Source organism: Melanostigma gelatinosum (assembly GCF_949748355.1).
Source record: "Melanostigma gelatinosum genome assembly, chromosome: 1".
NCBI classification, from domain to species: domain Eukaryota; kingdom Metazoa; phylum Chordata; class Actinopteri; order Perciformes; family Zoarcidae; genus Melanostigma; species Melanostigma gelatinosum.
Window position 1 is genome coordinate 13,350,362 of NC_136634.1, and position 23,613 is coordinate 13,373,974.

General features: G+C 39.4%; 2 protein-coding genes across 2 annotated transcripts in view; both read left to right on the top strand.

The window, feature by feature from the left end:
- Positions 1-5,475: 5,475 nt before the first annotated feature.
- Positions 5,476-23,613, top strand: part of LOC306787797 (voltage-dependent calcium channel subunit alpha-2/delta-1) — a gene marked incomplete at its 5' end in the record, with an annotated part of 66,056 nt that continues 47,918 nt past the window's right edge. The window contains 2 exons of the mRNA XM_079283078.1: positions 5,476-5,564; positions 14,878-14,959. Of these exons, the coding sequence (XP_079139204.1) occupies positions 5,476-5,564; positions 14,878-14,959 (171 nt within the window). The remainder of the gene's footprint in view (positions 5,565-14,877; positions 14,960-23,613) is intronic.
- Positions 15,055-23,393, top strand: LOC306787886 (uncharacterized protein). The gene is made up of 11 exons (XM_079283196.1): positions 15,055-15,312; positions 16,706-16,794; positions 17,034-17,183; positions 17,470-17,603; positions 17,780-17,916; positions 18,075-18,168; positions 18,756-18,873; positions 19,125-19,348; positions 19,494-19,665; positions 19,777-19,904; positions 20,059-23,393. The coding sequence occupies exons 2-11, from the start codon at positions 16,707-16,709 to the stop codon at positions 20,374-20,376; spliced, it is 1,563 nt and encodes a 520-aa protein (XP_079139322.1). The 5' UTR covers positions 15,055-15,312; position 16,706; the 3' UTR covers positions 20,377-23,393.

Below are 23,613 nucleotides of genomic sequence, written 5' to 3' on the forward strand. Positions count from 1 at the left end.
GTGAAGGAACACATAATGTTTTTGTATTATAGTCTAAAGAGACAAAAAAAGAGACAGATGACTTTTGCTATGGGGTAAAGATAAATATGTACAGCACTACAGACTGTAGATATCACACCGATTACAGAGCCTATCAGAGAACCACATTGTACAGTGTGATGTTTATATAATATACATAGATATCAGATCCAGAATATATCGAAATACAATATACACTATAAGAGTTGTTCTCTTGTCTCTGAATTATATATAATAAAATATAGACGTATGATCTTTATTTGAGGCTGTGGGTGGCGCACTGACAATCCAGTATGCTACTTCAGTCTATGGTGTAGGCAGTCTTAATAGCCGTTATGTGAACGTGGACCTACGTGAGCTCAAGGATATAGCTCCTTCAGTCCTCTGATCACACTGATACACCATTAGATATTCAACAGGGCTGTGATGGATTACAAATTGTAAAGGTCAAGGATGAAAAACAGTGACATATTGCTATTTCACTGGCACGCTGTTGTGTAAGGCCGGTTAGAATTACAATGAAATGAAAAGCATTTGTGTTTTGAAGTTGCTGTGTTGAAAGTTACATGCCAACCACAGAGGATGACAAGAGTTTGTCCAACTGTGTCATATATACACGACATTTTACTTTAAGGCTGTTGTAGTTGCTCAGAGTGTGCTGATATTTCCGTCTGTGTAGCCTTTAATGTAATTGCAGTGTTGGAATGGACATGTAATTCACACAAGTTGTGTCAAAACCACACGTGGGTCTGCAACTGGCATCACCTCATTATGACAGCTCTGATTAGTAAACCCCCCTGGTCTGAGTTTTACGTAAAAATATTGAAAATCAAGAAAAAAAAACAATTCTTACCAGTCAAATGTCAAGGTCTCTCTGAGTGTCTGGCTGTGCTGTAAAACTCACTCTGCTGTTTTGTGTCAGTGACTCCCGCAACACAGTGAACCAGCCTCTTTCACTGCCTGTGACCAAAAGACTCACTCAGGCTCACTGGGGTTCAGTCATATTTAAGTCTCAGTACTAATGTGGAGCAGGTGACACATGTATTCATCTTGTAATGTTTTGCCGCCATATCTGCAGAATGAAAAAAATACTATCAAGTGACCCTCATAACTACTGTTGTGTATTTAGACATATCACAGGGCTGATGCAATTTTTAAATATAACAGAGGAAACAACAGACACTCTTAGAACAAGATGTCACTTAAGTCTTATAGAAAAGGATTTAAAAAAAGAGAATACAATAAGAAAGGGAACGTTGTTGATCTTTCAGATAATTATTTTGCTGTGCCAATTTAGATTTTTTTTAAATTCCAGACACATTGGTTCTTAATTCTATGCAACATAGATGTGTTTGAATGCATTTGCTTTTTTGGAATTAAATGTTATGTCTGTGAACATATGGTCTAAAAAATATGTCTTATAGAAAACAACTTTAATTTGTACATCCCTGAAAGAAAATATTAAATATATTGATTTTTTTTACTGATTTTAATATAAATTGCTAGTATTTACTTGGAGCTTGTGCACTTTATTATAATATTGTTTTTTTTATTGTCTCATTGTAACTGTCATGACATGCAAAATTATGTGTTTTGTGTTTCTGCACTGAACTGAACTGAATCATGGTGTATGTGGTGGCAGAAAATATTGTGATGTGCATTTTGTATCTATGTGGCAAAAGAAAAACAAGCAGACGCACGTTGGGGTTCCTAAACACAATGCACAATCTGGGGAGGAGTCAATCTTACTACATCATGTTCATAGTCTACGTAACAGTCTGTGTACAAAGTACAGTAAATAAGACATGTTCCCTAAATGCTCAGTCATGACTGTTTAACCCCTCGTGTTTCATTAGACTTCCCTCAAGCTAATTACTGTTCCTTCATATCAGCTGTTGCCTGTAATTGTGAATCCATCTATTTGTTGTTGTTCTGAGGGGTGTGAATGTGACTCAAGTCCTTTGACATGTGTACATAAAGTGTTTATTTTCTACAAAGATTGAATGTTTATATTGTCCGGAGTTTGAGCATGTGTGTGTCGAAAAAAATCACAGAAGACTTATAATTGTACAGCAATGCGTGTGTGTAGTTGTATAAGGGGAGTTGACTGTGTAATCAAAACATGTGCTGTCAACCAATGACTGTCTGTGCAACCGCGTCCCGTAAACAACTGAAACAACTCAAAGGGAAAAAAAAAAAATCTATTTCAACTTCAATAGTTGTCTGAGACTTTATGTTTTGGATGTTGCATGTTTTGTTGATGGTTTGTCTGTATATTTTGCCAACAGATTATGTTTAAAAAGAGACACAATATGTATAGATTTATCTGTATGCTGACTGTAAAGAAATATGCTTGTAAAATTGTCTTGTTTTTTTCAAAAACAAAGAATCTAATGTAATGGTTTTGTGGTTGTACACAGGATGTGTTGAGATATTATGCAAATTGTGCTGTAAAAATCAGCTGTTTCCCCTGAGTCTAAAGAATAAATATTAAGAAGAGCTATATTACACATGCAGAGTTGAGCTTGTTTTTGTTTTGATTTATAAAACAGAATGCTAAAGAATGCATACTAACGATTTTGTTCAAACATAAGGATCAAAATGACTTTTTATACTATACAAAAACAACAAAGCAGAGTGCAGTCTGGCACTGTGTCATTCTCAATAGTACCACCAGGTGGTGCCAAAGTGATGCGCACTTTGATTTGTATTATAAGCACGTATCAAGAACAAGAAACCTAGCAGACCTAGCCTTGCTGCCAATTGTGGTGCAGTCCATGAAATGCTTAACAGCTTTTTAACAATTATGATTTATTCTTAGTAGTATAGTAAAACATTGTCTTTTTGCATTTATTAAATGGCCTATTTGCTCTTTTATTATTATCATTTAGTGCAATTACCCAACACAATCTCTATCAGCTTTAACTAAAAAGACTAAAAATGATGTGGCTAGCATACTTTGTTACGCACTTGCTTTTTATTAAGTTAAATCAGAGCATTTACAACTAGAACCATGCAACATGTCCATGCTTGGTCATGTCTTTGAGGCTTTATTTAGCTGTAAAATGAAGACATGACCACTCTGAGCCAGAATTGACCCAAGCTGACATCTATAACTTGTTGTAGAGAAGAGCACCCTGGTGATGTGCACATATTGGTTGTATCACAGTCTCATATTGTAAAACAGCTTATGCGTCGAGATCTGGTTTGTGACTTACTGTATATGTATTATGTGTATATATAACTGAACAAGTGTCTTGAAGACAAGGAGGTAAAACTACTGTATTGATTTACTGTAATAGTGCAACTTAAAGCATAATTCTGTTAACAACAAAGGATTTAATGAATTTCCTCTAGATGGCAGTATCCTCTACCAAATAACCTGATTCCAGTCGATTTTTAACCCATTGTTTACCTTAACACCATTACCAGAAATGTCCATGCCAACAAGTGGTTCTTAAAATCAGCCTAATAGGCTGATATTAAAAATGGTATTGCTGTGCTTATTCATTTTGGACCCATCAATATATTTAAATAAAAGTTATGTTATTATTTGGGAATTCCCAGTTTGCGTGGAGTAACAATGCAAGACTTTCGGGCAAACCAGGTTATTAGTTAGAGCGAAACGTATTTAAACAATGAATTGTATAATGGTTGGAATTTTAGGTCATGTAACCTACTGTATGGAATATATTGGCGTCTCAAGCTTCAGACAGAGATACTCTATCAGGGTCTGTCTGTAGTTGTTATTCTTGTCTTTTATCCACTTCAGATTATACATTAGGAGAGGTGTAGCAGTTCGGGCATTAGTCTGACACCTCTTCCTATTCAGGATGTAGTGCGAGATGTTCTGAATTGATGAAAGAAAAGTATTGAATGGGGATGTCTGCAAAGAAAGCCTCCATCCCCTCCACACTGCTTTTGCTGTTATGTTCCTCCGCTCCACGCCACCTCGTCAGTTATCACCATTCACTTTTCTCCATCCCATCAGCAGGTGCATCTCTTCCACTGCAGGGGGAAATGAGTGTGAGAAAAGTGTGGCGAGTGAGAATGTGGAGAGGGTGATGTGTCAGGGAGTGAATGGATGAGAATAGTGGAGACACTGAGGGGGGAACAGCAACAGTACAGTACAGTGAAAGCCAGCGGAGAGGTTGGGATGGGAGAGACAAAGAGACAACATGGGGGGAGGGAGGACGGGAGGGTAAGAGGACACGAGAGATGGTGTGTGGTTGCCAAGCAACGATTGATAACCAAATCCCCAAGCATCTTGCTTGTGCTGCCCTCCCCTCCCTCCAGGCCACACACACACACACACACACACACACACACACACACACACACACACACACACACGCACACACACACACAGCAGGTTTATGTTCTCACTTTAACACTCAATTATTCAATCAAAGTGTTGATGCTCTTAATTTAGAATGATAAAAACTGTGATTTTATACGGTATCCTGCAGTGGTGCAGGAGCTCGTATATATTATATTTATACATTCATGTTAGGATAGGCAGCACATAGCTACAAATCCAATCTTATAAAAACAGGTATGATTGACGGTACTGAGATTTATACGGCTCTGACTGTACTTTGCCCTTAACATTTTACACTTTATGTGTGAAATCAATAGATCTGTCACACTAGCAGTGATTCCCATGTGGGATAGTTTCTTTGCTCGCTGCCACTCATGCTACTCGGATGACTGATGGCGAATGGCAAAGATTGTGCTGTCAAAGCCAGTAAATTCTCCCATCTCTCCAGGTTGAGGGAATTGAAAGGTTGTAGGGCATTGGAGCCAAAGACACATCTGTATTCAGTGTGGGTGCGCTTGTGTGTGTGGTACCTGTCAGACCCTCCTTTTAGCAGGTGTTTCTTTTGGGAGGTAAAAAAACAAATGTGTTGCTCCAAAGAGGAAATGCTGTACACCTTAAGGGAAGAAAAACAAACGTTAGCTTTTTGGACCAAAACAAATATTACTTATACTTATTTTGAAATAATGAAATAATAATTGTAATGTTTTGATTTAGCCACTATTAGATCTAATGGGCTACAGAACTGGGGACAAGTCTAAATTGCATTAGGTCAAGTCACTGACTGACAAAAGTCAAATTACGAGATAAAAGGAGCATGCAGGGTCGATGGGATTTTTTCTCCCGCTAGATTGAAAAGAAGGATGGGGGGAGGTTAGATAGAGTGAGAAAGAGCGAGAAAAGAGAGAGAGAGCGAAAGAGAGAAATCCAGTTTCAGTACCTGTTAGAGCGCCGTATGGCTGGGTGAGCAGATTACATGTGTCAGGGTTCGTTAGTCTGAGAGGGAGCGACAGACCGCCGCTCACTCTGCTTCCGCTCACCGTTCCCACTCATCGGCGGCGAAGGGGAGCGGAGCACATTTCGTGTTGACGCGCGTCGGGCAATTTACCTCACCCCCCCACCCCCCTTTTTTTTTTACAATGGATACCTGCAGGGTGCGAGGCTGGGTGTTTCTGGTCCTGTTATGGCAGGACGGGTATTTGGCATCGCAGTTTCCGACACAGCTCATGTAAGTATATCCCCTATGATCCCATTTCGAGCAGTTGCTGTTCTGGTCTGCAGACTCGTGTCAAGTGCTCGTTGTTTAGAGACGAGTAGCCTATTAGGTTAATGAGCCACTCACGGTGTGCTGGCGCTTTCGGCGAGAGTGGGATGGGCAGGTCGTTTCATTCATGCACCACTGGTCATCTTGAAGGTATACAATATTGCAGCTTTCCTCTGGATGCTCGCCTCCAGGCGGTGGTGGATCTTGGGTACCGTAATCAGCAGATTGGATGTCTGTGGCTGAGGTGAAGTTGTCGAAGAGTTGCAGTGGCTTCGTCTGGTCCTGTTCCTTCATGTAAAATGGCAATAAGTTGCCCCTTGTCTGTGGTGTTTATTCCCCAGTAATAATAAAATAACGCTCTGCTGTCCAAATATGGCAAAACAGTCCTATGATTCATTTGCAAAATCCGGGTTTGTTAATGTTACTTTGCGTTGATGAGTAATTCCATACAAAGTTATCTTGAAATTCTGTTCACATTCAGGATTGTTCTCATGAACACCTTTTTAAGAGCCACCCAACTGCATACAGCACACCAGTCATTTTGTGATCGGAGGTGTATTCACATATAATTCAACAGTTTAAGTGATACAATAGATGGACAATCAGCATGTTGTGTTTATAACCATACAAAACACATCATTTGAATGAATTCAAGACCCATCAATCTGTTTGGGAAAAAGAACAGACTTTAGTTCTACGTTTATAATTTTGGTGGGGCTACACCTTTATTTACATGCATTAATGCAAAAAAATACATTTATTTACACATTTCTAAAATACATTATCCGAATTGGCAGTGAAGCGTACAATTCACACGATGCAATACAATGTGATACGATACAATGCTACGATACAACTTCACTGTCAGTTTACACTGAAATTCATTTTGCATCCTTGTGACACATATGACACTTTTCATAGACAAAACAAAAAGCATTGAAACAGTCATTATAATTTAATATATCACCTTTTATCGTCTTGATTCAGAACCAGCACACTGATTTTGGTTTAGCGACAGGATCGGCTGATGTATGAAATAATTCCTCCGCCTGTGGCGTTTCAATGGAGCGACTACAATTCACCTGTTAGAGGGCAGCAGTTGATATTCTCCATTTAAAACATGCGAGGAATCAGAAGAGATACTGTCAGCAAGTCTGAGCTTGTTCTTGTTGTGAGTTGCTTGAAAAGAGTGTGCCACAGGTTGGCCAATTATCATTGTTCAAATTTGGATTTGAATGTAAAGTTTAGCTTTAAGTTTCACTGCTGAGCCAGGCCGTACTGCAATCCAGCATGAAACTCTGAATCACTTGAAAAATAATCTGGCTACTGGCTCCAAAAGATCTGAGTCCACAAAGAAAAGTACACTCTTGCTGATATTCAAACACAGAAATTAAATAGTTACATGCTATTGGGCTGCCGTAGCAGAACATATACATTTTTATAGCAACCCTTTGGTATAGCCGATACACAATTAGTGACAGCAAATCAAAACAAAATCTACTAAGTGCTTTGCGTTTACAAAATGCATCCATCAGTCTGCAGGAAAACCGATTCAAAACAAGAACATTTGACTGTAGTACATTTCACCCACATTGCTCATGCCCGATGTCATGTTCTCCATAGGTGGTAGCATGAAGTCTTTCAGGCTCCAGCATCCACTCTAAATGCACATTACTCTGCCTTGGGTTTGCTATGGTGACCATTTATTAATCTTTACATTTCAATGGCCTTCGACCCGTTGCTAAATTCAATCCCAATTTGAAGGAGGAAGTTGCGGAGGGCTCTTTTTTTGAGTCCCCTGCGGAGGAAAATCTACAGCCTGGATCATCTACCAGGCAGTTTGTTCATCACTGTTGAAATAACAAGCAAATATAAGTCAATTCAATTCATTTTGTAGAGCCCAAAATCACAAATTTGCCTCAGAGGTAAATAAGTAAATATAAAAGTAATCAGTAAATGATTGAGTCCAAATTCATCTTCTACGTTACTGACTCCGCATGTCTATCTGCATGGCTAGATACCACAAATAGGATTTGAGCGGAATATACCTCAAAATTGCTGTAATATTACTCTCGGGTGAGTTGTTTTTGTTTGGAGTGTGACTGATGATCAGATGATAGTGTTTGAACATAAACAAAACGAGCCAAAAGAAATGAAAATGAATTGGCTTCATTCAAATGTATCTCTTTATGATCCGAAATAGCTCTGTTGTTTGAGTAGCTCGTCTGGAGATGAAACATTTTGCACTACCATAGACGTCAAGAGCAACATTTCAAAGTGAATAAAAAACAAGAATGGGACAAATACCATATAAAGAGTTTGTAACAAATAAATCATGTTGGCTGTGCCAGGAATATTTCAGAACAAGCCCACATGCATTGCAAATCTAAGGGGATAACTGTTGTAAGAACAACAAAATATTGCCCTGTACTGGTCAGAGCTTGATCCAAAAACCCTCCCCTGTATATCAAGGTGTGTTTTAGGCTGTAGAAGGACTGAATTGGCCTCTTGGGTATTCGTGTACAGGCTACAGAATGTGAGCAGAACACCGGGGGTTGTTGTGGTGCATCGCTGTTGGTGTTTCCATGCCTTATTCTGTCGTGCTGTCTGGACCTCTGCCTTTGCCTCTGTAATGATGTGTAATTAGACTGTAGTTTAACCCAGCCGCCCACCGAGATACAAACTATGGGCCAGCTCATTAATCTAGTGCCAAAGTTATGACATCACAACATCTGTCTCTCTCGTTCTTGTATTGTCTCTCAGTCTCTCTGTTTCGCTCTCATTTGCTCTTCCTGTGTCTGAAAAACAATGTAGGGCAGTGTCTGACCCAGTTGCCATTTGAATGTGCGTTTGCATGCGTGTGTTTAATTATCCAGTGTTTTACCAGAGGCTGTAGCAATCAAGGAACGCAACCAGAGCAGAAAAATATGCTACTTCAGCTCAACAACAATTACTTCATCACTGTTTAGGCTTCTCTGAACCATCATGTCATCTTAGCCATTGAAAAGAGCTTACATTATACTTGTGATAAAATAATGATAACTGTAATTCAGCTACTTGTATATGTATGGAAAGAGCTGAAATAAGATGCATTACATGCAGGAGGTGACCTGACTTCATATAGATCAATCATGACGGGATGAAAGGCCTCACCTTATGGTATTTAGGAAGTATCGCCATTAAACTAGGTTGGGACCTCAAGGGATGGTTGGAAATGCATGATTTAAGAATGAGGGGTTAATGTTCAGAGACTTTCCATACCTATGCACAATACATTTGACCGTTTAAGGCAAGTTAAACGAGGGGATTTGACTGTAAATATTCATAAAAAAGCAACAGGCACACGACTTTTGGGAGTAGTAGCAAAACTTTCTACTTTTAATGGTCAGTTACTGTATATCATGAGCCAAGTGGGTACACATTTGGTATTTTACGCATGGACAAAGCAAATACCCATACAAGGGATTCAGTATCGTGAGAATTGGGATGAGCTATTCTGCAAATGAGACACTCCCACGGAGCCAAAATATTGTAAATACATTTCGGAAAAAAAAGTCCATCTCAACCAGATTGGACGTGCAGAACAACTCACATACTGCACCACAGGTTGTCTCATTCATTTGTCAACCTGAGAGTTTTTGTTACAGAGATTTACACTGGTAGCAGTAGAATTCACAGAAGCTAAACTCTGGAGGGACGGCCCTCTGCTTCTCTGAATATCAAGTCCCTGGAAGCACACGCTCGCGCACACACACACCCACACACACGCACACACACACACACACACAAACACATAAACTCTAACTCACAATTGACTTGTCAATACTGCAGGCTTTAAGAACTCAGGGGTCCAAGGTCCACTAAAATACCAGTCATATAACAATCAGTTTGACGTTTGCAGATTTGGGGACAAGGGTGAGGCAGAGCAGAGGAGAGATGAGGATCAAGGGAAGAGAATTCATGAGGAGAGGAGAGAGGAGAGGAGAGAACTGGCAGTTTCTCAACATCACATGCATAGCTGTAGATAATATAACTACTAGCAAGAATTATAAAGAATTAGATTTATTTCAATTAAATGTAAAATACCAGATTACTGTAAGCATAAGGTTAATATATACTATATACAAATATAATAAATATAAATAACAACTCAAAATAGATGTGTCAATATCAGCATTATCAGAGAGTAATTATAAGTAGTACAAAGTAGCCTGTGACGACTGACCACGAGGGTTATTTAGTAGTTATTGTGGAGCTTTTGATCAAATCACATAATCTTCATCAGCAGATATCATTTTCCTTAATGGACTTCACCATTTAAGCCACCATACATTACAAATAATGGGAAGTTGATCTACAATGTCTCCCCATCCTCCCCCCACCTGGAGTTCACTGACCACATGAAAGAGCTGGTCATTGCTGGAACCAAACACACTCCTCGCCCCACTCCTCGACAGTTCCACAACCATCCTCTGTCTCCCCTACCTGATAAAGGAAATAATTGATATCTTCTGTGTCCAGGCTACAAGGCTAATGACACCAATGACTCTCTCCAGGAAAAGTCGGGGCCCTGTATGCAGCTAGCCGTCTCAATTCCTGTCCTGCAAGTTTATAGAAAAAGAAAGGTGAGGCTGCGAAGAAACAACAGTAAACCTGCAAACTTATCAAACTTAGCATACATTCCTCATCAGCCTGTCCAAATAAATTGGGCAAAGAAAGCTTTAACCACATTAAACTTAGCTTTGTTAAATGTCAGGTCTCTGTCAGGAAAAACATTTTTAATCAATGATTTTATTGTTCGGCACAAACTGGACATTTTGTTTTTAACTGAAACTTGGTTAAATCAAGATAACAGTGCAGCTGTTCTTATTGAATCAACACCTCCCAACTTCAGTTTCATGAGCGAAACAAGAGCGCATAAGAAGGAGGTGGAGTTCCTGTTTTATTTAATGATTCTCTTCAATGCAAGCAGATGTCCTTTGGTCATTTTAGTTCTTTTGAATATGTGGCTCTGAATTCCACTCAAGCTTTATTCCTAAACATTTACAGACCGCCTAAATACTGTGCAACCTTCTTTGATGAGTTTACTGAACTGCTGTCTGTAATCTGTATTGATTTTGACTGTGTTGTTATTGTTGGTGATTTTAATATCCATGTTGATAATCCCCAGGACAGAGAGTCTATATAACTATGTGGTGTCCTTGATAACTATGATCTGACTCAGCATGTGACAGGACCCACCCACAACAGGGGGCACACTCTGGACCTAATCATCACCAAAGGTGTAAACATTTCCAAGGTTGCTGTGATTGATGTTGCACTCTCTGATAATTTCTGTGTTTTCTTTGAGAGTGCAATCTCCTTGCACACAAATGTCCAAACCAAGGTTGTGACAAAGGGTTACATCTCTGAAAACACCAGTGAACTATTTATTCAGAAGTTCTCCTCCACACCAGCCCTGTCTTGCCTCTCAGTCAATGAACTTGTAGATGGCTTCAATTTTAAAGTTAAAAATATTATTGATGCTATTGCACCCACGAAAGTGAAGGTTGTCTCGGGTAAGCAAAGATCTCCTTGGAGAAATGCTACGCTGGTCAAAATAGAGAAACGAGAGTGTCGGAAAGCTGAGCGCAGGTGGCGAAAAACTAATCTCCAGGTTCACTGTGACAGCTATAAAGAGAGTATAATTTGGAACTTAGAAATGCAAGGCAGTCATTCTTCTCTGACATCACAACCAAAAACAAGAACAATACACGCGCCTTATTTGCTACCGTTACAGGCTAACAAACCCTCCAGTGTCGGCAGCTGCTGAACTCCAATCCAGATGGGCATGCAATCAACTTGCCTCCTTTTTTAATGACAAAATTCAGAAAATTAGACAAGCAGTCAGTGCCTCCACATCAACCACAGGATATGTGTTGTCCCAATCTCTGAATAACATCCATTCAAATATCATGACACAATTTCATTCAATCGACCGTAGAAGCCTAGAAGACATTATACAACATCTGAAGTCATCCTCCTGCTGCTTGGATATTCTACCAACACACTTTTTCAAAAATATTTCAAACTGCATGACCACTGATCTTTTACAAATTGTAAACACATCCCTTCTCTCAGGTGTCTTCCCACAAGCCCTAAAAACTGCAGTTATTAAACCACTCCTAAAGAAGGTTAGTTTAGACTCCGCAACGATGAAAAATTTTAGGCCAATATCAAACCTCCCATTTTTCAGTAAAATAATTGAAAAAGCGGTTTTCCAACAGCTGACCAACTTCTTGACCGTAAATAACTGCTTTGATGTTTTCCAGTCAGCCTTTCGACAGCACCACAGTACTGAAACTGCTCTTGTTAAGGTTTTCAACAACATCCACTTAAACATAGACAATGGCAGAAGTTCAGTCTTAGTGTTAATGGATCTCAGTGCTGCATTCGACACGGTCGACCATGCCATACTCCTAGAAAGACTACAAATCTGGGTGGGACTCTCTGGCACAGCACTTAACTGGTTTGAATCCTACTTGAAGGACCAAGAATACTTTGTGTCTGTAGCTGATTACACATCAGAGCTGACTAAAATGACATGTGGTGTTCCCCAAGGTTCAATACTGGGGCCTCTTCTGTTCAACATCTACATGCTTCCACTAGCTCAGATTATGGAAAACAACAAAGTGTGTTATCATAATTATGCAGACGACACACAAATCTACATAACTATGTCACCAGGGGACTATAATCCCATACAAGGGCTGGGCAACTGCATTGAACAAACCAACAACTGGATGTGCCATAATTGTCTTCAATTAAACAAAGATAAAACTGAAGTAATTGTTTTTGGTACCAAGGACGAACAATTGAAAATCACCGCTCAGCTTCAATCACTGATGTTAAAACCCACAAACCAAGCCAGAAATCTAGGTGTAGTTATGGATTCAGACCTCAACCTGAACAGCCATATCAAGACAATTACAAAATCAGCCTACTATCACCTGAAGAATATATCAAGGATTAGAGGATTTATGTCTCAACAGGATTTGGAAAAACTTGTCCACGCATTTATCTTCAGCAGACTGGACTACTGTAACGGTGTGTTTACAGGTCTCTGTAAAAAGTCCGCCAGAAAGCTGCAGCTGCAGCTCGAGTCCTCGCAAAGACCAGGAGGGTGGACCACATCACTCCAGTTCTAATGTCTTTGCACTGGCTTCCTGTCCAACAAAGAATTGACTTTAAAATCCTGCTGTTGGTTTACAAAGCACTGAATGGTTTAGGGCCAAAATACATCTCTGATCTGCTGCTACCTTATGAACCCCTCAGGTCATCTGGGACCGGTCTACTTTCTGTTCCCAGGGTCAGAACTAAACATGGAGAAGCAGCGTTCAGTTTTTCTGCTCCACATATCTGGAACAAAGTCCCAGAAAGCTGCAGGTCTGCTGAGACCCTCAGCTCATTTAAATCAAGATTGAAGACTTTTCTGTTTGCTGCTGCCTTTAATTGAACCACATTCAATTAATATATTCATCAATTTCCTGCATTTCTGCATTTTACGACTGCATTTTATTTCTTACACTGTTTTTTAATGTTTTAATGAATGTTCTTAATTGTTTTTAAATCTCCTTTTCTTTTGCCTTATGTTTTGATGCTTTTAATGGTTTTATGTGAAGCACTTTGAATTACCTTGTTGTTGAAATGTGCTATACAAATAAACTTGCCTTGCCTTACAATCCCATGGTAATTGGGCCCACTTTTATCTGCTGATGAAGATCATGTGAAATGACCAAAAGCTCCAGAACTCCTACTAGATGACTGTTCATTAAAAAATGCTGTAACATCAAACAATTACAAAAACTGATCTTGTGCTGCTTGTTGTGAATCACCTGGTTGCATCCAGCACCACTGGTCCACTTTGCTCCACTTTACAGATGACACTTGAGTACCCAAACCCCCTTTGGTGGCTCTAAATCACACTAACATACATTCAAATAGCTGGACATCTATGTTACACAAAGCTCTGCCAAGCCAATGTCTACAATGTTGACGTGAACCCCTAAACCATCTGATTTTGGGAATTAAGAGATAGCTCTTAATCGGATAATAGGAATTATTGCTGACCCTGCTCTAATATGCCCACCTCTCTTTTCCGAAATAAATTCACACTGTGCTATCCCCTCTGGTATTCCCGCTCTTGCAAAGTTTCTCATCTTTTTTCCACAAGTGTATTGCTCAGTATTTTACCCATCCACTGTGGATTCTGTGTCTCTGATGTATCTTTCCCATATATTTTCTGGCTCGTGGATCTTCTGTACCTTTCTCTCTTTGTGTTCAGCGTATCACCTTCCTCATCTGTATTGAACATTGACGCTTTGCACACAAACTTGCCTTACACACATCACATTACTGCAGTGGCACTTTTTGAGAAATATTTTCTGGGTGTGAGTATGATATATCTCTTTGATATTGGGGAGGATCGCAACGGAGTCTGTGTTAGCATGGCAATGTCAATGCATGGCAATGAGAGCATCTGTATCCCATGTCAACCTGTTATCATCCTCATACAATATTAATGACTTTGTCTCAGTGTGCCTGTGTGTGTGTTCATGCATAGCAGTGTAAATGGTGAATGAATGCATCCACATGCACACATGTATTTTGATTCTGCAAGCCTCTCAAACCAGATGCGCCTCTAGATGTGTCCGGTAATTATAACGAGTCACTGTGTCACTTAATGCATAATGTCTGCGGCCTTTGACATTCTTCTCTCGTCTATCTCGATCCATAGCCGCTGTGGAGGCAGGCTGCACCGAGTGATTTACTATGTCAGTGTATTATAACACCTGCTGTGAGCTTATTGTGGGTTGACAAGATGATTGGAGGTGGATGAGAGGACGGTATAATCCAGTGTGTGGCACTAGCAAGCTGGGCCTGATGTCCCCAGAGCTCTTATACAGACAAGCACGTCGGTCCTGGCCACCTCTCGCCTGTCCACTCACATCAGTGTCACCAGTCACAGCATTGGCTGACACTTATCTGATTGGTCGACATCATTTGGAATTCTCAGAAAGTAATTGTGTTGGTTGACACCAAATGGCACGTGTTTGATTAGATGGCATTGTATTTGTTTCCAGAGATTTGGTTGGTTGACATTTTTGCTTGACCTATCAGAGTGAGTCTCTTTGGCCTTGTTCCATTTTACACGTCCAGTTGGTCTGATGTCTCTTCCAAGCTGGTTACATCTGAGATATGATTAAGATTGGTTGTGTGCTTTTGCCTTGTCCCATAGGATTAAAGAATGGGTGGAACAGATGCAGAAAGAGCTTGTGACCCTGGCAGACTCGGCCACAGCTGGGAAAGGCCTCACTCAGGTATAAGCAACACATTTGTTTACTGCTGTATTAATGCCCTGAATGTAGCCCCTTTAACACTGCTACACAGGAAAAACGGGAGAGTAATTTTTCCGGAGTTACAATTATTTTCCACTGAAGGAGTCATATTTAATCATTTTGGAGTGTAATTACTTCCAGTAGCCAGTAGAGTGTGAGTAAATATTCAGAATAAAATCTATTGGAGTAAAACAGCGTGACCACGCCCACAACGGTTCCTTAAGTTTCGTTTCTGCCGCCATGACACCTCTCGCTACACTGGAATGAGCTGACGTTTTATGGAACGGAAGGGCTGAAGTGAGGAACAGAAGACGGCATTTGAAATAACATGTCAGGTAAGGTCATTCGTTTTGGTTAACTTCATGTGTGTAAGGTACATTGTGTAGCAACATTGCAGCTAACCTAACGTTACTTCACTATTTGCATTGTCAGATATGAGCCGTAGCTTCTGATTGTTCGCGTTAGCAGATGCTAACGGTAGCTTCTAACGTTTTCACATAACTTAGTCACAGTCAAACGTTAGCTTCTAACGCATTAACATCAATTCGCAAAATATTTGGTGGTTTATGGACATATTAACGTCGACACACCTGGATTAAAGTCTCAATAAAGTAGTATTAGCTATCATCAGTAGCCAGCGGACTTCACTGAGCAGGTGCATGTGTGTTTTATTCTGTGTAGAGGGGCTGTCTTTTGCTGCAGTTAGTTGGTGCAACAGGTACATTTTACTGTGAAAATGGCTATGTAGAATTTGCAGTTTGTTGGCGTCAACACGTGTATTTTACTCAGAAAGGAGCTGTTAACGACCGTTTTAAGCTGCATTTGTTGGCGCTAACCTGTGTATTTTACTCTGAAAAGAGCTGTTAAAAACCGTTTTAAACGGACTGTTTCTAGCTGCGTTTGTGGGCGCTAACACGTGTATTTTACTCTGAAAAGAGCTGTTAACGACTGTTTTAAGCAACTGTTTCCGGCTGCGTTTGTTTGCGCTAACACGTGTATTTGACTCTGAAAAGAGCTGTTAACGACTGTTTTAAGCAACTGTTTCCGGCTGCGTTTGTTTGCGCTAACACGTGTATTTGACTCTGAAAAGAGCTGTTAATGACTGTTGGACTGTTTCTAGCTGCGTTTGTTGCCGCCAACACGTGTATTTGACTCTGAAAAGAGCTGTGTTGATGGACTGTGTTTCGCTGCAGTTCATCAGCACCCTGGTCGATGCAACATGTGTGTTATACTTTGAAAAAATGCACTTCACTCTGTTGACTGCTAAAACTAGCTGGGCTTGACATTGGCACGGGCCACTCGCGAAGTGCGGGTAGAATTCCGCAGCATAAGCTGATTGATCTGTTGCACTGTGGCATGCTAGAGACGGCCAAGTCGGAGACAACCAGGTGAAGTAGACATTGTTCAAGATGAGACAACTGGTTACATTTCTGATGATGTGTTCACGCCAAACGCAGTAGATTACATACAAAGTCTATGCACAGCCACTATGAGACTGGAGTGACGCGAATTGGCGATTCAAGCGAATGAACAGGTCCCTTTAGTACAGCGTAATAAAGACGTGCTTAAAATGTCCCTCGTTTTTATAATGAAATAGTTTACCCTTGTGGAGACCTACTATTAGTCCATGCATCATGTCTTTCTAATGTTGGCTTACTGTGGTATTACTAATGTTGGCAGTCAGCTGTTTCTGATAATGAAACTAATTTAATTGTTTTTGTCATGAAGGATGCAAGCTGTAAGAGTGAAGTACAGAGATCGTCAGAAGTACATTTGTTATGAGGGGCAACTAACCTTCAAATCATTTTTGGATTGTGGTGAGTGAAAAATATTGCACACACTAACCTGTGGAACAATACACTTGGGATGTCACTCTATGTTTTGCATACCTGAAAGTCTTTTCCCTGGAATAGCAAAGGTCTGCATGGAACACTGTCAGTTTTGGGATTACAATGTTCAAGTGAAGATGGCCTTCTGATTGCTGTCTGTTATGTTTTTCTGCAAATACACAACCGATTCATCACTAAGCTTGTCCCTTGGTATTTTGTCTTCACAGTTGCCAAGAAATTTGACCTTCCAACCTTGGACTTAAAAGTCTATGATGAATCAAAGACCGAAGTTGATGAGGAGGTGTTTGAGTTTCTACTAAAGAAACAAGACATTGGTGTGCTGGAGATTTGTCTACCCCAAGACCCAAATCTTGAGGGTTAGTTACTTATTAGCTTATAACTTCATATTTATCTGTACGGCTTGGTCAATCTAACATGTTTTGAATATGCAAGACAATTTAATATATCTGAGTTGGGGTTTTTTAAAATCTTATTTAGATATTTTGAAATCATCTCTGCTCACCCTTTCCACAATTTCTGGAACTGTTGTGGGCATGATACAATGTGAAATATTTGCATTCCTCTAATAATGGATGTGTGCACTTATATTGTCTTATAGTCACATTGTTAATCACATTAGTTCAATGTTAATATGATTTCTAGATTCTTTGAGCTCCCCTTCATGCTCCTCCTTTGCAAGCTTCAGTGGAGACAATGAGAGGGACTCGGACGACACCACTATATTGCAGCATAGTCCTGCTACAAGACAAAGAGATGAGGGAAGTCATCTAGCTCAGGTAAGCTCTGCAGTTTCCCTTGCATCCTTTCTGAAGGTTTAAAAAAAATGCCAAGGTTGAATGGTAAATGGCTGAATAACTGAAGTTGTAAAATTGTGGCCATTCTGTTTGATAATACTTGATGTCATTATTGTTTTAAACGTTTCATTGTGTTCATTTTTGTTCTTCCCACTTAGATGATTGAAGACATCCTGAAGAACAAACCTGGAGGAGAGAGGATCATGAATGAGTATGCCCGAACAAAAAGCCTAACGGATGCCAGAAGACGTGATATGGTCAAGATATTGGTCGCACATATGACAAGTGAACATGGGTATGTTGTCATGTTGTTATTATTACATACCTGCACTCCTAATACACATGTGTGTCTTGAATTGACACAGTACAACACCCCTCTTTTAGCAGGTGGAATTTACACATCAATACTTTTGATTGGAGCACATATAGTAAAGTCTGTGTGTTTGTGTGTAGGACAAGTCCTTCAAGGCGCGTTAAAGAGGACTACGCAAGGGGCATCACTACCTTGTACCCATACCTGGCCGATCCTAGGAGCAAGTTAGGCTATGTAAGTACATTAAAACGTCTAACTTATTTACTTTTCACTTGCTTGGAATGTAAATATTTCAACTGCTGTTTTACAGATGGGTAGTGTTTTTATTTCAAATAAAGATCTGTAAACATTACTGCATGGCAACAAGGGCTGTCACTTTTTGAACATTTGTTTGAATGTAATTAACATTCAAACTCTAATGACTCATTTGAATAAAAAATGTACAGTCTATATCCACAGCTGACTGTTTAACGTAGTTTACTTTGTCACCCAACAGAGGGCGCTCTAACGTATTGCGTGTCATTTCATATTTGTTCGAGTGTTATTTTTGGAAAAGGTGACAGCCCTAATGGCCACCATCTCTGCCTTCCCCGTAAGTTGAACTCTGGCGGTGTTAAAGCTCAGTTTACTTTCGCACCGCAAGGGTTAGCCCATTAACAAGACACAACACTAACCGTGTAATACAATAACCTCTGTTTTTCAAAATAACTGTCATTAGAAAGAAAGGCCTCATCACAATACTAGGAAATATGATAGTTTTTGGGGAAAGATTAAACTATTTCAACTTGTTCAATCAAACTGAATAACCCTTTTTACTTTAGGAGCATTATTACAATGCAGAAGATGGGAGTGGGTATCTGGCATGGAGACTGAAATTTGTTCAGAAGGAAGCATCGGAGGGAAAAAAGAAGACCTGCAGTCAGTCACAAACACTAACTGGTATGTGTGAAGTCTAATTCATAATGCATGATGAGGGAATAATCATATAATGTATATATATATATATATATATATATATATATATATATATATATATATATATATATATATATATATCCTATTTTTCTTCTGGAGACGTAAGTGCCTGCATGGCCATCCTTGCAGAGTTTTCCAAGCCTTATTTCTTATATCTTAGGACATAATATCATATACTAACCCAGTAATTGATAAAAGTGCCACCACTATTACAGGTGGTCCAAAAGCAGAAAGAGACTCATTCAGAGTGGAAAACGGGCTAACCACAGAAAGCCTGTGCTGCGAGGCCATTGCGCTTATGAAGCATACAGCTGATGAAGCAACTGTGAAGGAGAAGATGAAGCAGACCTTTACCTATCGCCAAGACATGGTTCATGACCCAGTGAAGTCCTCTGAACTATTCACAGCGTTTCCAAGATTCCTGGACATGGCAGGACTGGTATGTGAACGTTCTACTGCCACTGTCATGACAATATTATTTCTGTTCTACAATAGCCTGGGTAGGGTTGTAAGATCTGTCATGACCATGGTGCTACACCATAATGTTTACTGTTCTGTTTTGACCAATTCTATCTTGTCTGCAGATTGACCAAGACTTTGGTCTGATGTTTGGGGATGCTGCTACTACAAAGTTCCTGGAGAGATGGCCTACTATCTACAAACAGAAAGTCCTCGAACAAAGCCGTGGCCTCACACAGACAGCCGATCTTCAAGACCTGGTTCAAAATGCTGAATGCACAACAGACGTGGAAAATGGTATGCTAAAAGTTAAGGATCATAGTTATGGAAGAGAGAATAGTTTTTGAATGAAAAATGGATTGACTGTTCGCTTGTAGTAAATGCTTGTTTATGAATTTTTACTTCCAGGATGGGACAGTGACATGTCATCCATTTTGGTTCTTGTCCACCTTCTACCACCATCACCACATGGCCGCAAGAGACCAGGAAAACTCTCAGCCAGACAAGCCAGTGACCGTCTTGTGAAATTCATTAAGGTGAGGTTACAGTTCAATTAAACTGGAAAATCGTCACTGTTCTGTCCCCTTTTCTAAACCTTTCAATCCTCTTTTTAAGATTATGGTCAATTAAGACATTTCCTTAAACTGACTAATTTTATAGCTGACTAATTCATTATTTTTTCTGTCACAGACTGGGATGAGCATCCAGGGGCATCTGGACGGCATCGTGGAAAGCCTTCAACCATACCTGCTAGCTGTGGGGACCCAGAAGAGTCTGATTCACAAATACTTCATTGTGATTGACAAGCATGCAATACCTTGTAAGTCACCAGACACACTTGCCTGTTTTGATGAGCTTTTCAAAGCTCATTTTGTCTTTGGTACTTCGTACAACCAGGATCTGGTAAATGTGTACAACTTCTTGCAAACCACGATCTTTGAAATCGATGTTGATACCACTAAGGTGAATCCAAGGGTTGCAGAGTTGAGGGCTCGGATGCTGCATTGAGTTGATACGAAGATGTTTTGTTTTATTTGCAAAATCCCCCAGGCAAACACCAATTCCCTGACAAAACACTTGAAGTTGATCCACGGACTTTGTTCAGGAAAGACCCTTCGTCTTAAATGTGGTCAGGCTGGTTGTTCACTAGTTTATGGCACTTTTTCTGGGTTTCGAAAGCATCTAAATAAAGCACATGAACCTTGTTCTGATCCTGGTGAAGGCCCATCTACATCTGAAGATTTAGCAGCAAGTAATTTTGATGACTTGCCAGCAAGAAGTTCACCTTCTGACTCAGTCCTTCTCAAAAGGAGTCTTGTAGACAGCTGCGCTGCAACAGTAGCCGAACTTAAAGTGGCAGGCGTAAGTGAAACAACTGTTAACTCTTTGGTAATTTCGATGGAAGAGATTGTTGACGATATCCATAATCAAGCAAAAGAATCTGTGAAGAAGTGTCTATCTTTACAGGAGCCTATCAAAAGCGACATTGAGAGCAAAATTGATCAGTGTTTCGAAAAAATGGAAAATCCCTATGGTGTATTAAATTCTGAGAGTAAAAGAAGGCAGTATTTTACAGAGAAGTGGGGAAGGGTAGACTTAGTTGAATATGTTCTTGGTACAAGATTTGATACCCTACGCAATCGCACCACTGGAACTTATGATCAGGTTGTTGTCACTGATAAATTAGTTTACATCCCTATTTTGAAAACTTTACAATTTATTTATCAACATCCTAACATAAAAGAGATGATGCAGACTTCAAGTTCAGGAGAAAATCTTCATGACTTGTGCGATGGAGATCTTTTCAAGAGTCATGATCTATTTTCAAAACAGAAGCATGCCATTCTGATTCAGCTTTTTTATGATGATTTTGAAACTGCAAATCCTTTAGGCTCAAAACGGGGAATACATAAATTAGGTGCACTCTATTTCACCTTGCGGAATTTTTCTCCCAAGTACAACTCAAATCTGCTTAATATTCATTTGGTCGCTTTATTTCATGCCCAAGATGTTAAAACATATGGCTTTTCTAAAATACTTGATCCACTTATGCAGGATATTAAAATACTTGAGAAGGATGGAATTCGGGTCCCCTTGTATGATCAGCCAGTGTATGGAACTATTGTCCAAGTTACAGGTGACAACCTTGGTCTTCACAGTTTGTTTGGTTTTGTTGAATCATTCAGTGCCAGATATTGTTGCCGCTTCTGTCTTGCTGAGAAAGAAGACTTTCAGACTGAGTTTAATGAAGATTCACCCAAGATAGTTTTGCGAACTCGCGCACTTCATGCGGAACATTGCCAAATGATGGAGACAAATCCCACTCTTCCCTATGTGATGGGCGTTAAACGTTCTTGCATTCTAAATTCCTTGCAATATTTCAATACATGTGAAAACTTCTCTGTCGATATTATGCACGATATCTTGGAGGGAGTGGCACAATATGAAATGAAACTTCTATTACTGCACTTGAAAGATAAGTACACAACATTAAAAGAAATAGACTGTAGAATTAGGAGTTTTAACTATGGCTATATGGAGCAAAACAACAAACCTCCTACAGTTAAGTTAAGGGAGGACTCAAATGACTTGGGGTTGAATGCAATCCAATCCTGGTGTTTACTTCGCAATCTACCACTTATCTTTGGAGACTTGGTTTGTCCAAATGATCAACACTGGTATTTGCTACTGCTTTTGCTTCAAATTGTAAACATTGTATTTTCACCAAAGTTATCAAAGGGTATTACTATTTTTTTGAAACACTTAATCGTGGAACACCACAGGTTGTTCAAGCATTTGTTTCCAAACAAAAGGCTGCTACCAAAACATCATTTTATGGTGCATTACCCTATGTGTATTCTTAAAATTGGACCACTTTTGCATAGTTGGTGCATGCGCTATGAAGCAAAGCATCATTTCTTTAAGAAACAATTAAAAAGCTTCAAAAATATCACTAAAACTTTGGCCAAGAAACACCAAAATCAAATAGCATACAGGTGGCAGACATTTGATCCCAATGAAGTGATAATTGGTCCAGGTAATATGGTAGCTTTAAATGTGCTAGACTGGGGCTATGAGATAGCTGAGACTATTCAGGTACCAATTGACACCAAGGTTTTAAATATTAGATGGGCCAAACACCATGGAAATATGTATCGGACGGGTTTAGTCGTTTGTCTGAAGGTTCATTGTGAGATGCCAGTTTTTCACAAAATCCACCATGTAGTTCTGAAAGATGAGAGGTTATTGTTTGTTACATTTGCCCTGCAAACAGTGTGTCTTGATGAGCATTTTAATGCATATAAAGTTGTGTGCACAAAAGACGGACCTCATGTAGTTGATGTGAAAGAGATTTTCTGTTATAAAGCATTTGATGTACAAATGTCATACAGGTGTGATGATGCAAGTTTGTTTATTGTGCCATACTGTTTCCTATGATGTCATAGTGAAAAGGCCAAAGTGTTCCAAAGGTCCAAAATGTATTCTGTAAAATATGTATGGATACATTGCACATTTGTAATACAAAATAATAAATTGTGCTTTGGTAAATACTGATATCTGATTTATTTAACTTGTTGGGTTTAATGATAACCTTCCAGAGTAAGTTCTCTCAGGTTTTAATCATAATTTAGTTCTCTATGGAGTGTAATTTAGTTCTATATGGAGTGGAATATAGTTCTATATGGAGTGGAATATAGTTCTATATGGAGTGGAATGTAGTTCTATATGGAGTGGAATATAGTTCTATATGGAGTGGAATGTAGTTCTATATGGAGTGGAATGTAGTTCTATGTGGAGTGGAATGTAGTTCTATATGGAGTGGAATGTAGTTCTATGTGGAGTGGAATGTAGTTCTATGTGGAGTGGAATAGTTCTAAGTTGAGTAAAATGGCAGTAGAGTTGTTTTCATTTTATGCTACATAGAGTAAATTATCATCATCTAGAGTTAAATACAAACACTGAATAGAGTAAAAAATACTCTGAATCATTAACTCTGAGGCAAGAGTAGATTTTACTCTATATAGACTGGGACCAAATGTTGTATTTTATTGAGTAAAATTTTATTCAATTTGAGTAAAATTTACTCCGACAAATTTACTGTTGGACCTGCCACATACATGAATTGATCAAATAAGATGCACTATTTGTTGTTTGTATGTTATACTTTTCTTTTTGTTGAGTAAAACAGAGACATTTTAAAACATGACAATTTGTTAAATCATCAATTATGTGTGTGATTTTACA